At 37.3% G+C, this 16,877-nt stretch overlaps 1 protein-coding gene across 2 annotated transcripts in view; it reads left to right on the top strand.

The window, feature by feature from the left end:
• Positions 1 to 894: 894 nt before the first annotated feature.
• Positions 895 to 16,877, top strand: part of LOC107028692 (ATP-dependent zinc metalloprotease FTSH 4, mitochondrial) — a 16,707-nt gene continuing 724 nt past the window's right edge. Inside the window, exons 1-7 of one of the 2 annotated variants that reach the window (XM_015229859.2) lie at positions 895 to 1,284; positions 1,487 to 1,574; positions 12,190 to 12,453; positions 12,605 to 12,850; positions 12,937 to 13,070; positions 14,947 to 15,423; positions 16,014 to 16,867. In XM_015229859.2, the coding sequence (XP_015085345.1) occupies positions 1,258 to 1,284; positions 1,487 to 1,574; positions 12,190 to 12,453; positions 12,605 to 12,850; positions 12,937 to 13,070; positions 14,947 to 15,423; positions 16,014 to 16,867 (2,090 nt within the window). In that variant the 5' untranslated portion in view covers positions 895 to 1,257. The remainder of the gene's footprint in view (positions 1,285 to 1,486; positions 1,575 to 12,189; positions 12,454 to 12,604; positions 12,851 to 12,936; positions 13,071 to 14,946; positions 15,424 to 16,013; positions 16,868 to 16,877) is intronic. The other variant, XM_015229860.2, reaches the window with a different exon arrangement.

A 16,877-nucleotide genomic window follows, 5' to 3' on the forward strand; every position in this document is an offset into this window, starting at 1 on the left:
CAACAGGAAAGCTACTGCCAATGAGTGATTTTAAAAATTTGAGGCGAAAATATCTATAGAAGTAAATTATCATACATTCAAGTGTCTAAATAAAAATTATCGATAAACTCAAAAGTCTAACTATGTTCATCTTTTAATTATTCTTTCGTCTCAATTATGTTATGTTACTTTATAGATAATTTTTTTTTAAAAATAATATATTAAAGGTTTTAAAACAAATCATAAATATTTATAAAAAATATATCTAAAAAAAGTTCATGAATTAATTCGAGATGTACTACTTCTTTACCTTTAATCGTAAATTTCGAATTCAAGCTTGAAAGAGAATCCTATTGAAAGTATCTTCTTAAAGCGGCTCAATCTAAATTTAATTGGGACTTTGATTCAGACTCGAATAATTTTGGATGTCATTTTTAGAAATCTATAATTTCGTCTTGTTTTAGTAGTGTTATGGCGATTTTGATACTATAATTGGTTTATTAATTGGGTGGGGTTTGGTTAATAATGAGTGGATAGTGCGTTGGTTTATAAATTATATTGATAAATCAAATTATAACCAATAGTTGAGCATCAAGTATTTTAAAAAATATTTAAATAATTTAATTTTTAAATAGTTTAAAAAGTGGTCAATTTTGAATCCAAAGATGGATGACAAGGGCATTTTGGAGCCAATAAGTGAATGAAGGGTAATTTTATACCATTTTCAATAATTCAAGGTTATTTTTTCCGTTTAAAATACTGATTTATAGTACTTTTTACATCACTTTCAAATAATATTTGTCACTTTGTCTGACCCAATTTATGCTACGTAATTTGTAAATATATATTAATTAAAAAATAAAATAAATATGAAATAATCATATATTATCCTCGACCAATAACAAACACATCTAAGAGGCGACAACTTCCCGTCGTTTCTGTACGAGTAAAGTAAAATGTGAATAGATTGTAGAGGTGCTCTTTGACGCACGGCGAACAAGTTAGCACCTCCAAATACGAGTCACCAAAAAACTATTATTTTTTTTTTCTTATCTAACATTAGAATAAATATTTAAGTATTTCTTCAGGAAGAAGAAAAAAAGAAAATCAACCTTCCTTTTCCAGTTTCCCCTGCCTCCCCAATTTTCGATCACCAAAAAAATTCACAAGGAATCGAAGCAGAAAGCATCAAGAAAGTAGATAGAGAAGAAGAGGAAGAAGTTTTTGAGGAAAAAGTGAAAAGGGGTTCAAGAAAAGATCAATCTTTCTTGGTTAGAGATGGCTCTAATGCGCCTTCTCACACAGGTCTCTTCTTTTCACTTTTATCAGATCTTTCTTTTAAAGATGTAATCTTTTTTTCATTTGGTTTCTGTTGATTTTTGTTGGGTTTACTTATAATTGGAGATTTCTTGGTGTGTTTGGTTATAAAAACCCTAATACTGGTATTTTTATATTTGTTCAGTCTTCTTCTTAGTATTATGCATTGAATTTTACTTTTATTATACAGGTTGAAAGGCAGCAACCTCAATTGAGGCAGCTAAGCAATTTTCTCAATAGAACCTATCTTACGTCTAGAGAGGCGATTGGAGGTGGAGGTATGCTTTAAAGATTTTGTATTTACAAAGTGAAGGGCGTGTTTCCTTCTTGTAGAGATAATAGTGTTTGATGGTTATTCTAGCGAGGCAAAAGCAATCAAAGAAAAGGTTTTGGCTTTTATATTCAGAGTTGGTATAATTCTTAAACCAATACCGAAGTGAACAAAAAATGTACGCGATTAAGAGTTATCAAGAAGCTTAAGCTTCGAAACAATGGCAATCACAAACAACAAGAACTAAGGCTGAAATAGTGAGGATGATTTTGTAGAATGCAAAAGCTTAGCTTGATCTTATGCATTAGTAGAGTATATATAGATTACATAGAAGCATCTAGATGATTAAAGAATGTAACTAACTACACACATTGAAAACATGTGATAACTAACTTCCTAACTAACTCTCTAACTAACTTTCATAACTAACTAAACTAACTACTTGTACAATGCAATGTTAATATTCAATACCCCCCCTCAAGTTGAAGGTGAAGACAACACTGCCAACTTGTCAAGAATAGAAGAATGTTTGATCCCTGTTAAGGCCTTTGTCAATATATCAGCCAACTGATCTTGTGTGGAAATGTGATGTAATGAGATAAGTCCTTGTTGTAGAACATGTCTCACAAAATGACAATCTACCTCAATGTGCTTGGTTCTTTCGTGAAAAACAGGATTCTTGGCTATGTGTAAGGCAGATTGGCTGTCACAAAAAACTGAGATAGGCTTTGGATAAGGAACATCCAATTCAGTAAGCAATCGACTAAGCCAAACTAGTTCACCAACTACTTTCCTGAGTGATCTGTATTCAGCCTCTGCTGATGATAGGGAGATGGTTTCTTGCTTCTTTGATTTCCAGCTAATTGGTTAGCCACCAAGTAAAACAATGAATCCACTCACAGATTTTCTGGAATCTGGACAGGAAGCCCAATCTGAATCACAGTAGCCTTTTAGAGAAAAATCTGCATCTTTGGACAAAAATAAACCCAATTTAGGATCAGTTTTCAAATATCTTAGAAGGTGAAAAGCAGCTTGTAAGTGTGGCTCTCTAGGGTCCTGCATGAACTGGCTTAAGTGCTGTACACTAAAAGCAATATCCAACCTTGTATTTGTAAGGAAGTTAAGTTTTCCAACTAATTTTCTATAGTAAGTACTGTCACTCAGAACTGAACCCTCCTTAGCTCTTAGTTTTGTATTTGGATCAAGAGGGGAAGATAAGGAAGTCATATTTAGACAATCATACTCCTTTAACAAATCAAGTACAAATTTTCTCTGTGAGATAATGATTCCCTGAGCTGTGTGAAGCACCTCCATCCCCAAGAAATAATGAAGCAATCCCAAATCCTTGATTTTGAACTTGTTGTGTAGATAAACTTTCAGGTCTGCTATCTCATCAACATCAGTTCCTGTAAGGACTATATCATCAACATACACAGCCACATAGACTGCTGAGCTTAATGTCTTCTTGTAGAAAAGAGAATAATCATACATGGAGTGAGCATATCCCCTAGAACATAAGGCTTCAGTGAGCTTAGCATACCATTGTCTGCTGGCCTGCTTGAGTCCATAAAGGGACTTGTTTAATTTGCATACCAAATTAGGAGATTGGACTGCAAGTCCAGGTGGTACTTCCATGTACACTTCCTCATGTAAATCACCATGAAGGAAGGCATTATTTATATCCAATTGATACATAGTCCAACCTTGTTTTACTGCTGTGATCAATAATGCCCACTACAGGGGAGAAGGTCTCAGTATAATCAATGTCTGCTTGTTGTGTGTAACCTTTTACCACAAGTCTTGCCTTGAGTCTTTCTATTGTACCATCTGCTTTGTGCTTTACCTTGTATACCCACCTGCAGCCTATAGCTTTCTTTCCAAGAGGAAGTGGAACTAAATCCCAAGTGTGATTTAAGTGTAGTGCATCAAACTCTTGTGTCATGGCAGCCTGCCATGCAGGATCAATGACAGCTTCTTCATATGAAGTTGGTTCCCTGTCAATGCAAACATTTCTAACAATATCTTGACTAGCAGGAATTAGAGCACTATGAGCCAGGTGGTGGTGATTAGAGAAAAGGACCTGAAGAGAAGGGGTGGTGTTTGAAGTTGGAGAAACAGGTGGCTTAAGTAGAGGTATAGAGTGAACATAGTCATTCATATGTTTTGGAAGTTTGTGACATCTTGTGGATCTTCTAGGTTGGTTAACAAGTAATGGTGCAGGAGATATAGAAGGGGAAGGTACAGTGAGGTTAGGTGACAAGTCACAAGCAGCATTAGGACCATTTGAGCTATTTAGATTGTCTTGTGTGCCATCCTTATTAAAATCATCTAAAATATCAATGAAGTGAGGTGATTGCAAAAATGAAAAAGGTGAATCAGTTGTATTTGAAGAAGAATCACTAAAAGGAAAAACATTTTCATGAAAAATAACATCTCTGGACACATGTATCTTGCCTGTGGACATATTTAGAACTTTGTATCCTTTTGTCTCATGAGGATATCCAATGAATATGTGAGGAGTAGTTCTTGGCTCAAACTTAGCTCTATGAGGTATATGGACAGTAGGGTAACAAAGGCATCCAAAACTTCTCATGTGTGAATAAAGAGGTTTTCTGAAATATAGAACTTCATATGGACATTTTTGGTTCAAAACAGTGGATGGGAGCCTATTTATTATATAGGTTGCACAAAGAATGCATTCTCCCCAGTATTTGACAGGTAATTTGGATTGAAATAGTAAGGCTCTAGCAGTCTCAAGAAGGTGTTTGTGTTTTCTTTCTACCACACCATTTTGTTGAGGTGTATAAGGACAAGTTTTCTGGTGAACTATACCTTTTGTTTTAAAAAAAATTGCAGCTTCTGTATTGACAAATTCCAAACCATTATCTGTTCTGATTTTCTTAACAGTGACTTCAAATTGGTTTTCTATCATGGTAATAAAGTTCTTGAGTGTTTGTAAAGCATTACTCTTGGTACTTAATAATTGAGTCCAAGTAGCTCTACTAAAATCATCTACAATGGTCATGAAGTACTTAAAATGGTTATATGTTGGTGTACTGTAAGGCCCCCACAGATCAACATGAAGTAGTTCAAAAATGTGTGATGTTAGGGTGGTTCTTGGTTTAAAAGGGAGTCTTTCTTGTCTTGCCGTAGGACAAATGGAACACATAAAAGGCTGTTTGGCTGAAAACTCTACAGGAATAGAGGAAATTTTTCTCATTTTGACAAAAGGTACATGTCCCAATCTGTTATGCCACACAACATCTACATGATTTTTAGCACATGGTTGAGTGTTGGAAATGCAAGATTTTGGACAGGAGACATGATTTGATGCATCAGATGTTGAACATGAATATTTCTTATTGAGAATAGGGAGAGTACATTGCTTATCATCTAGAAAGTGAGTATACTGTATTTTGTTATAGGTATTACAAGAATTACATGAAAACATATTGCATTTTGAAGCATTGTAGGAACTCTTCAAACAACTTGGACACAGGAAATAGAGACCCTCTTCTGCACTACCAATCACCAGAGGCCTCTTCATTGAAGGGGCCTGCATGAAACAAATTTTGGTGAAATTGATAGTGTATTCTGAGTGTGCAGACAAAGTGTGAATAGAAATCAAGTTATATTTAAAAGATGGCACATACAAAACTTTGTCTAAATTTAAGAAGCTTAAGCTTCGAAACAATGGCAATCACAAACAACAAGAACTAAGGCTGAAATAGTGAGGATGATTTTGTAGAATGCAAAAGCTTAGCTTGATCTTATGCATTAGTAGAGTATATATAGATTACATAGAAGCATCTAGATGATTAAAGAATGTAACTAACTACACACATTGAAAACATGTGATAACTAACTTCCTAACTAACTCTCTAACTAACTTTCATAACTAACTAAACTAACTACTTGTACAATGCAATGTTAATATTCAATACCCCCCCTCAAGTTGAAGGTGAAGACAACACTGCCAACTTGTCAAGAATAGAAGAATGTTTGATCCCTGTTAAGGCCTTTGTCAATATATCAGCCAACTGATCTTGTGTGGAAATGTGATGTAATGAGATAAGTCCTTGTTGTAGAACATGTCTCACAAAATGACAATCTACCTCAATGTGCTTGGTTCTTTCGTGAAAAACAGGATTCTTGGCTATGTGTAAGGCAGATTGGCTGTCACAAAAAACTGAGATAGGCTTTGGATAAGGAACATCCAATTCAGTAAGCAATCGACTAAGCCAAACTAGTTCACCAACTACTTTCCTGAGTGATCTGTATTCAGCCTCTGCTGATGATAGGGAGATGGTTTCTTGCTTCTTTGATTTCCAGCTAATTGGTTAGCCACCAAGTAAAACAATGAATCCACTCACAGATTTTCTGGAATCTGGACAGGAAGCCCAATCTGAATCACAGTAGCCTTTTAGAGAAAAATCTGCATCTTTGGACAAAAATAAACCCAATTTAGGATCAGTTTTCAAATATCTTAGAAGGTGAAAAGCAGCTTGTAAGTGTGGCTCTCTAGGGTCCTGCATGAACTGGCTTAAGTGCTGTACACTAAAAGCAATATCCAACCTTGTATTTGTAAGGAAGTTAAGTTTTCCAACTAATTTTCTATAGTAAGTACTGTCACTCAGAACTGAACCCTCCTTAGCTCTTAGTTTTGTATTTGGATCAAGAGGGGAAGATAAGGAAGTCATATTTAGACAATCATACTCCTTTAACAAATCAAGTACAAATTTTCTCTGTGAGATAATGATTCCCTGAGCTGTGTGAAGCACCTCCATCCCCAAGAAATAATGAAGCAATCCCAAATCCTTGATTTTGAACTTGTTGTGTAGATAAACTTTCAGGTCTGCTATCTCATCAACATCAGTTCCTGTAAGGACTATATCATCAACATACACAGCCACATAGACTGCTGAGCTTAATGTCTTCTTGTAGAAAAGAGAATAATCATACATGGAGTGAGCATATCCCCTAGAACATAAGGCTTCAGTGAGCTTAGCATACCATTGTCTGCTGGCCTGCTTGAGTCCATAAAGGGACTTGTTTAATTTGCATACCAAATTAGGAGATTGGACTGCAAGTCCAGGTGGTACTTCCATGTACACTTCCTCATGTAAATCACCATGAAGGAAGGCATTATTTATATCCAATTGATACATAGTCCAACCTTGTTTTACTGCTGTGATCAATAATGCCCACTACAGGGGAGAAGGTCTCAGTATAATCAATGTCTGCTTGTTGTGTGTAACCTTTTACCACAAGTCTTGCCTTGAGTCTTTCTATTGTACCATCTGCTTTGTGCTTTACCTTGTATACCCACCTGCAGCCTATAGCTTTCTTTCCAAGAGGAAGTGGAACTAAATCCCAAGTGTGATTTAAGTGTAGTGCATCAAACTCTTGTGTCATGGCAGCCTGCCATGCAGGATCAATGACAGCTTCTTCATATGAAGTTGGTTCCCTGTCAATGCAAACATTTCTAACAATATCTTGACTAGCAGGAATTAGAGCACTATGAGCCAGGTGGTGGTGATTAGAGAAAAGGACCTGAAGAGAAGGGGTGGTGTTTGAAGTTGGAGAAACAGGTGGCTTAAGTAGAGGTATAGAGTGAACATAGTCATTCATATGTTTTGGAAGTTTGTGACATCTTGTGGATCTTCTAGGTTGGTTAACAAGTAATGGTGCAGGAGATATAGAAGGGGAAGGTACAGTGAGGTTAGGTGACAAGTCACAAGCAGCATTAGGACCATTTGAGCTATTTAGATTGTCTTGTGTGCCATCCTTATTAAAATCATCTAAAATATCAATGAAGTGAGGTGATTGCAAAAATGAAAAAGGTGAATCAGTTGTATTTGAAGAAGAATCACTAAAAGGAAAAACATTTTCATGAAAAATAACATCTCTGGACACATGTATCTTGCCTGTGGACATATTTAGAACTTTGTATCCTTTTGTCTCATGAGGATATCCAATGAATATGTGAGGAGTAGTTCTTGGCTCAAACTTAGCTCTATGAGGTATATGGACAGTAGGGTAACAAAGGCATCCAAAACTTCTCATGTGTGAATAAAGAGGTTTTCTGAAATATAGAACTTCATATGGACATTTTTGGTTCAAAACAGTGGATGGGAGCCTATTTATTATATAGGTTGCACAAAGAATGCATTCTCCCCAGTATTTGACAGGTAATTTGGATTGAAATAGTAAGGCTCTAGCAGTCTCAAGAAGGTGTTTGTGTTTTCTTTCTACCACACCATTTTGTTGAGGTGTATAAGGACAAGTTTTCTGGTGAACTATACCTTTTGTTTTAAAAAAAATTGCAGCTTCTGTATTGACAAATTCCAAACCATTATCTGTTCTGATTTTCTTAACAGTGACTTCAAATTGGTTTTCTATCATGGTAATAAAGTTCTTGAGTGTTTGTAAAGCATTACTCTTGGTACTTAATAATTGAGTCCAAGTAGCTCTACTAAAATCATCTACAATGGTCATGAAGTACTTAAAATGGTTATATGTTGGTGTACTGTAAGGCCCCCACAGATCAACATGAAGTAGTTCAAAAATGTGTGATGTTAGGGTGGTTCTTGGTTTAAAAGGGAGTCTTTCTTGTCTTGCCGTAGGACAAATGGAACACATAAAAGGCTGTTTGGCTGAAAACTCTACAGGAATAGAGGAAATTTTTCTCATTTTGACAAAAGGTACATGTCCCAATCTGTTATGCCACACAACATCTACATGATTTTTAGCACATGGTTGAGTGTTGGAAATGCAAGATTTTGGACAGGAGACATGATTTGATGCATCAGATGTTGAACATGAATATTTCTTATTGAGAATAGGGAGAGTACATTGCTTATCATCTAGAAAGTGAGTATACTGTATTTTGTTATAGGTATTACAAGAATTACATGAAAACATATTGCATTTTGAAGCATTGTAGGAACTCTTCAAACAACTTGGACACAGGAAATAGAGACCCTCTTCTGCACTACCAATCACCAGAGGCCTCTTCATTGAAGGGGCCTGCATGAAACAAATTTTGGTGAAATTGATAGTGTATTCTGAGTGTGCAGACAAAGTGTGAATAGAAATCAAGTTATATTTAAAAGATGGCACATACAAAACTTTGTCTAAATTGATCATGGGTCCTAGTGCTACACTACCAACCTGTGTCACCTTAACTTTGTATCCATTAGGTAAGGCAACTAACAAGGGATGTGGTAAAAGGGTGATGTTATGAAGTAGAGATATATTGAAGGTCATGTGGCTTGAGGCTCCTGAGTCCAGTATCCATAAGTCAGACTTGTTTTTGAAACATTTACATGACAGTTTTCCAAATTCAATAGAAGAAGTGCAAACTATGATACCTGCAAAATCAGTTGATGGTCCACTAGCAAGGTTTGGATTTGTATTAGATCCTTCATTCTCATTTTTCTTGTGGAACTGCTGAAGTATGCCTTGAACATGACCATATTGATCTTTGGTAAGGCTCACATTATACATTTCTTCATCTATTCTCTTCCCAGGGGCAAAGTCTGGTGTGCAACTTGCATTTGCTACAACATTATTCCCAGGCTCCCTATTGTTCCTTTGGTTTCCCTTTTGCGAAAATTGTTAGGCCTTGGAATCGAATTGTTTCTCTAATTTGTATTTGAACCAGCTGGATATCCATGAAGTTGATAACACCTCTCAGCAAGATGACCAGTCCTGTTGCAGTGAGTGCAAAATCTGTCCTTGTATTGAAGCTGAGAATGACCATATGAGTTATTAGGAGCATAATTTGTTTTGTAGGATGAAGGAGGCCTAATATTTCCAGTTGATGAAGAAGGTCTGATGTTCCCAGCTGATGAAGAATGCCTGATGTTTCCAGCATACAAAGCAGTAGATTCTGTATTAAAAAGGCCAGAAGGCTTAATTTCCCTTTGGTGTTCATCTTGAACTAGTAGAGAAAAAGCCTGAGCCATAGTTGGCAGTGGATTCATCATAAGTATACTTCCACGAATAACTGTGTACATCTCATTCAATCCCATGAGAAATTGGATTAATCTCCTATCTTGTTCTGCTTTGTGAGTAAGTGCTTTTGCTCCACAAATGCAGCTGCAAGTGCACTGAGCTTTGGCATTTAAGGTACTCATTTCCTCCCATAGCTTTTTCAGCGTGGTGTAGTAACCTGTAATGTCAAGAGATCCCTGCGACAAGTCATTAATTTCTCGTTGGATCTGGTATAACTTCGCACCATTTGTTTGCTCATATCGATCCTCCAATTCCTTCCATAATTCTGCAGAATCCTGAACATACTCAACACTATCAGCAATTTCTTTAGACAGTGAATTCAGAATCCAAGAAGTAACAATGTTATCGCATCTCTCCCATTGTCTGTATGATGAATCATTTGATCGAGGACGTGGGCAATCTCCATTAACAAAGCCCAACTTGTTCTTCACTGAAAGTGTTCTCAGAACACTACGCCTCCATGAACAAAAACCTACTCCAGTAAATTGAACTGGTACAAGCATTGCTCCGGGGTTATCAGATGGATGTATATAGTAGGGATGATTGGAATCAATCGTACTACTAGTAGTACCTCCAGATTGGCCAGAACTTGCAGTAGTATCTGCCATGGATGAACAGAACCAAAATCCAGAAAACAGAGAAGAAGAAGAAGAAAAAGAAAATTGCAAGAAGCAATTGTAGATCAGGCCACAATCAAAAACAGAAACGAAGAAGAAGAAGAAGAGGATTACAAGATGTAATCATACACAGAATGTCTCAGATCGAGCAAAGCTCTGATACCATATCAAGAAGCTTAAGCTTCGAAACAATGGCAATCACAAACAACAAGAACTAAGGCTGAAATAGTGAGGATGATTTTGTAGAATGCAAAAGCTTAGCTTGATCTTATGCATTAGTAGAGTATATATAGATTACATAGAAGCATCTAGATGATTAAAGAATGTAACTAACTACACACATTGAAAACATGTGATAACTAACTTCCTAACTAACTCTCTAACTAACTTTCATAACTAACTAAACTAACTACTTGTACAATGCAATGTTAATATTCAATAAGAGTCTTCAAGGAAAAATGGATCGAGCTCGTCACACTAAGCTTGTCTAGTGCGGGTTATATCTCCCGTGTGGTTTGCGAGCTATTGCATAGGAGCGGGATTTTTATCCTATGCGCACCCAAAGGGTACTGGCTGCTGGTCTCCCTTGTCATAAAAAAAGAGTCTTCAAGGAAAGCCTCGAGGATAGCGACTTTAGTATTAAATTGCAGCACACAATGTACTATACTAGAATGTGAAAAAGAGCAGACAATATTTGAGGTCAAAAAGTGAGCAACTTAATAATGAAGACATGGTTGACAATGTTGGTAGGTAAAAGAGTAGCATATATAGTTGACAATGTTGGTAGGTAGAAGAGTCGCATAGGATCCCGATGTAGCTAATGTATGTATGAAAGGGATGTAGTTCCCTTATTGAGGTGGCCTAGTGGTCTATGAAGTTCAAATCCTAGCAGAGACAGAAAACACTAGGTGAGTTCTTCCATCTGTCCTGTCCTAGCTTTGATGGGAGGTGACAGGTATCCCGTGAAATTAGTCGAGGTGCGCTCAAGCTGGTTTGGACACCATGGTTATAAAAAAAAAGTTTTTACCTTATATCACCCTGCGCAAAATGCTTTCACTTAAAGATTTCTTGTTGTTGATACTTATTTATAGAAGTAATAATTGGTACTACCCAGTAATTGAGAAGTGAAAATTCTGGTGAAATTTCTCTACTGTGTTGGCTCTTTAGTTGCTTGCATGTTCTGAGAAGAATCTTGATTTTGCCCTTGAAATCGAGTTATGGCATCAAAATTTTGTCCATTTTCTGATAAGTAGGTTTCATAATGTTGACGGTTGGCAGGCACTAGTCACCGAGTTGAGAAGGCTGTGATTGGTCCAAAGGGCAGGTCACAGGCAGCTTTCTCGGTTATCAAAAAACAATAGTGTTGACGGTTGCCTAGATTTTACTTCATAAGATATTTCTTGTGCTTTAGAAGAGAGAGTTGAAAAGCAATTTATGAGTAATGTGCTTTGTGAACTATGCATCTTCTTGATGCTCTTTTGTGAATGAAATACCCTACTTTATCAACAAAAAGAAGTGCTTTATGAAGGTGAAAATAGCAATCTCTTTAGTTCTGTGTGATCACCTTTTTTCTATAGTTACAAGTTTTTTGATCCTTCGAATGAATGAAGAACTCATCACCTATTATGTTAACCTCTACTTTTTTTGGCAAATTGCAAACAAATGGCTGACATTTAGACCTTCTTACAGTTTGTTGAATGAGTACAATGTACATTAGATGTTGCAAGTTAAAAGTTTTAAGTCATAAAGAAGTTTCTGGCTTCTTCTGGTTTAATCATTTTTGTATCACCTTTCTCAATGTATGCGTTGACTTTTTGTTGCATTCAATAGTAGGAGATGAACAGTTATGTGATAAATTCTCTTTCTAAATTATTATTACCTTACTGACATCTTGGCAGAGTGTAAATTTTCTTTCTAAACTATTATTACCTTACTGACATCTTGGCAGAGTATGTTGTAATCCTCTAGTGTTTTTTCTTTGTGCAGTACATGGAGCTGGAAGACCCAAGGGAAGGTTTCGATCAAGTTATGTTGGAAGCCTAGCCCGGCGGGCACGTGAAACGGAAGAAACTACTGATGCAGCATATCTGAGAGAGCTATATCATAAGAATGATCCTGAGGCAGTCATAAGACTGTTTGAAGGCCAACCTTCACTTCATTCTAATCCAGCAGCACTCTCTGAGTATGTTAAGGCACTGGTTAAGGTTGATAGATTAGATGAAAGTGAGTTGCTCCGGACATTGCAGAGAGGTGAGACCTAATAAGAGAGTCCATCTCTCGTGAGCTTAGACTGTTGATTTGGCTTGACTTTGAGAATCAGTTATTTTACATTCTTGATTTTGGGGCTTCTGATAAGTTGATAGGAGATATACTAATTAGTGTTTGACTAGTGGTCTTTCAGGGATTGGCGGTACTGCTAGCTCTCATGCAGAAGAAGCAAATATGGGAGCTCTTTCAGCTTTAAGGAATGTTGGCAAAGCTACAAAGGATGGTGCTCTTGGTACTCCTAATGCTCCTATACATATGGTGGCTGTTGAAGGGGGTCATTTCAAAGAACAGTTGTGGCGTACTTTCCGGGCTCTTGGATTGGCCTTTCTCTTGATTTCAGGTGTTGGTGCACTCATTGAAGATAGAGGAATCAGCAAAGGTATTGAAGCTCTGTAGTTTTTTCTTGTTCTTTGTTGAGGTTATATGATTTGTCTGTATAAATTCTCTTCTTGTTAATGATGTTAGCTGCCTCAGGACTTGGTCTAAATGAGGAAGTGCAGCCGACCATGGAAACCAATACAAGATTTGCCGACGTTAAGGGTGTTGATGAGGCTAAAGGGGAGTTGGAAGAAATTGTTCACTATCTCCGAGACCCTAAGGTGAGTTAGTATGGTAGGTTTATTCAGTAACTACCAGAGCAATATATTCTCCTGTCAGCGTCAAAATTAATATAAGAAATTTTATTATTTGTGTCGAAGTCCTTGTGTGTCAGTAAAAGTAATGCTGGAAAGTCTGATATTGCCCTTGACATTACAGCTGAGATTGGAAATGCAGGGCCGAAGTATATCTCTTTTAATTTATCTGCCTTTCCCACCAAAAGTTCAATGAAGATGAAAATGACCTGAGAACCTGACAAGGATATATGTAACCTGAGACAGTGTTATCACAGGGGAAAGCACCAAAAGCTCTATGGTTCGTTGGGGCTTTAAGCACAAAGCACAAATAGATCATGGGCTTTAATGAAAAAAGGCGCAAAGGGAGAAAAAATTACAAATATATTTGTTTAGTCCAAGACTAATAATTATAAACTTGTGGTTGACAGCATACCCACATTGCTGAGGAATATAACTTTACCTTGCTCAAAAAAAAAAACTAATAATTATAAACATGAATGACAAATAAATGAACAAAATTGAAAAAAGATTAAGATAAAGTGAAATATCAATTGTTTAGTGTCACCTCTTCAAAATAGGCTGATGGACAAGGAAAAATATATCTTAGAAAGCGAGCGAAGCACTCATCACATTTTTAGCCTAGCTTCAGGGCTTAAGCAAACCTTCAGCATGCATTTGACAACACTGACCCGAGAACATCAACCATCTTTTGTTAGTTAAATGTACTAACTGTACATTTTTCCTTTTTCTTGTGAAAAATGAACATGCAAATTGGCAGCAAGCCCTTCCTCCCCTAATTGTGTGGAAAAGCTTCTAAAAGTCTATCATTTGTCAATTATATCCCTATATGTGTGGTATTGGGGGGAAAGGAAGGGTAGAAGAACTGACAAAAAGATTATAAGGGTTATTTTCTCTTGAGTTAATACGTAGCTTCTCATCATTCAATTCCTCAATTGGATTTCCACATGGCTGAATATGAAAAAATTTCAGTTATCTGAAAAATGACCCCTAAAATTCTTTTTTTTTTTTTTGAAGACTGGTAATTTAATGTAAACAGGTATACTACACAAGCATTTTAGTCCCCCAAAAGTATAAATAGAAAAGTAGTGAACTTACTATCTGTATAGCTTGTTGCATACTGTCTAGAACATCAAAAATTATTCAGCTTCCACTAAATATTCTTGCTTACACCAAAATAATGAAGGGGCTAAGCAGTTCATCTTCAACTTCTGAATACTGCTGTTTTTGTCTCAAAACATCTCTGATTCCTTTTTCTTCAAACAGTCCACCAAATGCATGCTGGGATGATTCTTCATCTCTCTTTCTGAATGGTTACATGCACGTCTCTGCTCCAACTATTTAGCACATCCAATATACCTCCTGGCATCACCCTGATAATTTTCCCTAGGTTGATAAATTTTTTGCGTATCTGATCTGTCCACTCTCAATGTAAAAAAAGAGGGTCTGATTGTCTCTGCCTGTTCTCCATAGGTAAAATCTAGATCATAACTGGTACCGCCTTTTTATCTGTGCACTCTCAGTATGAGAAGGCTTTGTCTCCAGTTCACCTTTTGTCAACTTTTCTGAAAGGGAAGTTGGTGACAATTCTGATTTTTGACTCACACTCACATTGAACATATCAAAGTTTTCGTGCTGTTGCTAATGTATGACTTTCTACTTTGGTTGGTAATTGCACTTAATTGTGTCAATATCTTTTTAGATCTTATGTGTTTTCCCTTAATTTTAATTGTGTTTGTTTACCATTGACCTTTTGGCTTAGTCTTGATGGGAGCTTTTCCGATGATTTGTTTTAATGCTGCGAGGTAGATGTTGTTACAGTTCCTTATTTTGACCTTTGCAGCGATTCACTCGTCTTGGTGGCAAACTCCCAAAGGGTGTGCTACTTGTTGGTCCTCCTGGAACCGGTAAGACTATGTTGGCAAGAGCTATAGCAGGAGAAGCTGGGGTTCCCTTTTTCTCATGCAGTGGTAGTGAGTTTGAGGAAATGTTTGTGGGTGTTGGAGCCCGGAGAGTAAGAGACCTTTTTGCAGCTGCTAAGAAACGATCACCCTGCATTATATTCATTGATGAAATTGATGCCATTGGAGGAAGCCGTAACCCAAAGGACCAGCAATATATGAGGATGACTTTGAATCAGTTGCTTGTTGAGCTGGATGGGTTCAAACAAAATGATGGAGTCATTGTGATTGCGGCCACTAACTTCCCAGAGTCATTGGATAAGGCACTGGTCAGACCTGGACGATTCGATCGCAACATTGTTGTCCCAAATCCTGATGTTGAAGGTCGGAAGCAGATTCTGGAATCTCACATGTCAAAGGTATTGTTTCTGGACAATGAGGCATTTCTGTATACCCTGCAGTTTCTAGGTCATTGCTCTCATGAACTATTTGTAGGGACACGCAGCTAGTCTTATGCTTTTCGAATAGCCGACAGATTTTCTTTATGACTATATCTCTTTTAGCTTTTTAAACAAGAAATATGCATGTACACAGTGTCTTGCATCCTTCTTTCTATTGATGAATCTAATTCTATTGACCTATACTGTGAAATGATTGGAGTATTTGAAGACATCCTTTGGAATTAGTCTGACCTGGTACAATTGAGTTGCCTACTCGTGAAGGTTCATTGTACATATCTTCCCTTGTGGCATTTTTTATCCATCACATTTTACTTTGACATTGTTGGTTAGCAGCACCTATATTTATGTGAGTTTAATCTTATAAGAATATTCTACCATGTCAAACTGGAGTTGGTAGCCTCAAAACATTCCTTTGTTTCCACCATGCATGGTTCATTTTGACCATCTCTCTAAGCTGGATTGTTAAATGCAGATGCAACTGCAATTTTCAAGAATTTTACTTAGCATCATTTCTAATCTTTCTGTCAAAAACATTTCCTATCTGGCAGATTGTGAAGGCAGATGATGTCGACCTTATGATCATTGCTAGGGGGACTCCTGGGTTTTCCGGGGCTGACCTTGCCAATTTGGTTAACATTGCTGCTGTGAAGGCTGCAATGGAAGGTGCTAAAGCTGTAAGCTTGGCTGATCTAGAGTATGCTAAGGACAAGATCATGATGGGAAGTGAGCGCAAATCAGCTTTCATATCCAAAGAGACGAGAAAGCTTACAGCCTACCATGAAGGTGGCCATGCTCTTGTGGCTATTCATACAGATGGGGCTCTTCCAGTGCACAAGGCAACCATTGTTCCACGTGGAATGGCTCTTGGTATGGTTGCTCAATTGCCAGAGAAGGATGAGACTAGTATGTCCCGTAAGCAGATGCTTGCTCGGCTTGATGTTTGCATGGGTGGACGAGTTGCTGAAGAGCTCATTTTTGGAGAAAGTGAAGTAACTTCTGGTCCTTCTAGCGATCTCCAGCAAGCAACCAATCTAGCCAGGGCCATGGTTACAAAGTTTGGTATGAGCAAAGAAGTGGGGCTTGTTACCCACAACTACGATGATAATGGGAAGAGTATGAGCACTGAAACGAGGCTTCTCATTGAGAAGGAAGTAAGAGAATTACTTGAAAGGGCTTACAACAATGCGAAAATGATTCTCACCACCCATATCAAAGAGCTTCATGCTCTTGCCAATGCATTGCTTGAGCAGGAAACGATGACCGGAAATCAGATTAAGGCCCTGCTTACCCATGTCAATTCTAAACAAACACGGCAAAAGAAACCTCAATTAGTCTCAGAGGAGAGTCCATCACAGTCCAATCCATCTCCTCCATCAAATCCGGCTGCTGCAGCAGCAGCAGCAGCTGCAGCC

The sequence above is a fragment of the Solanum pennellii genome, chromosome 8 (genome assembly GCF_001406875.1).
Source record: "Solanum pennellii chromosome 8, SPENNV200".
Classification (NCBI taxonomy): domain Eukaryota; kingdom Viridiplantae; phylum Streptophyta; class Magnoliopsida; order Solanales; family Solanaceae; genus Solanum; species Solanum pennellii.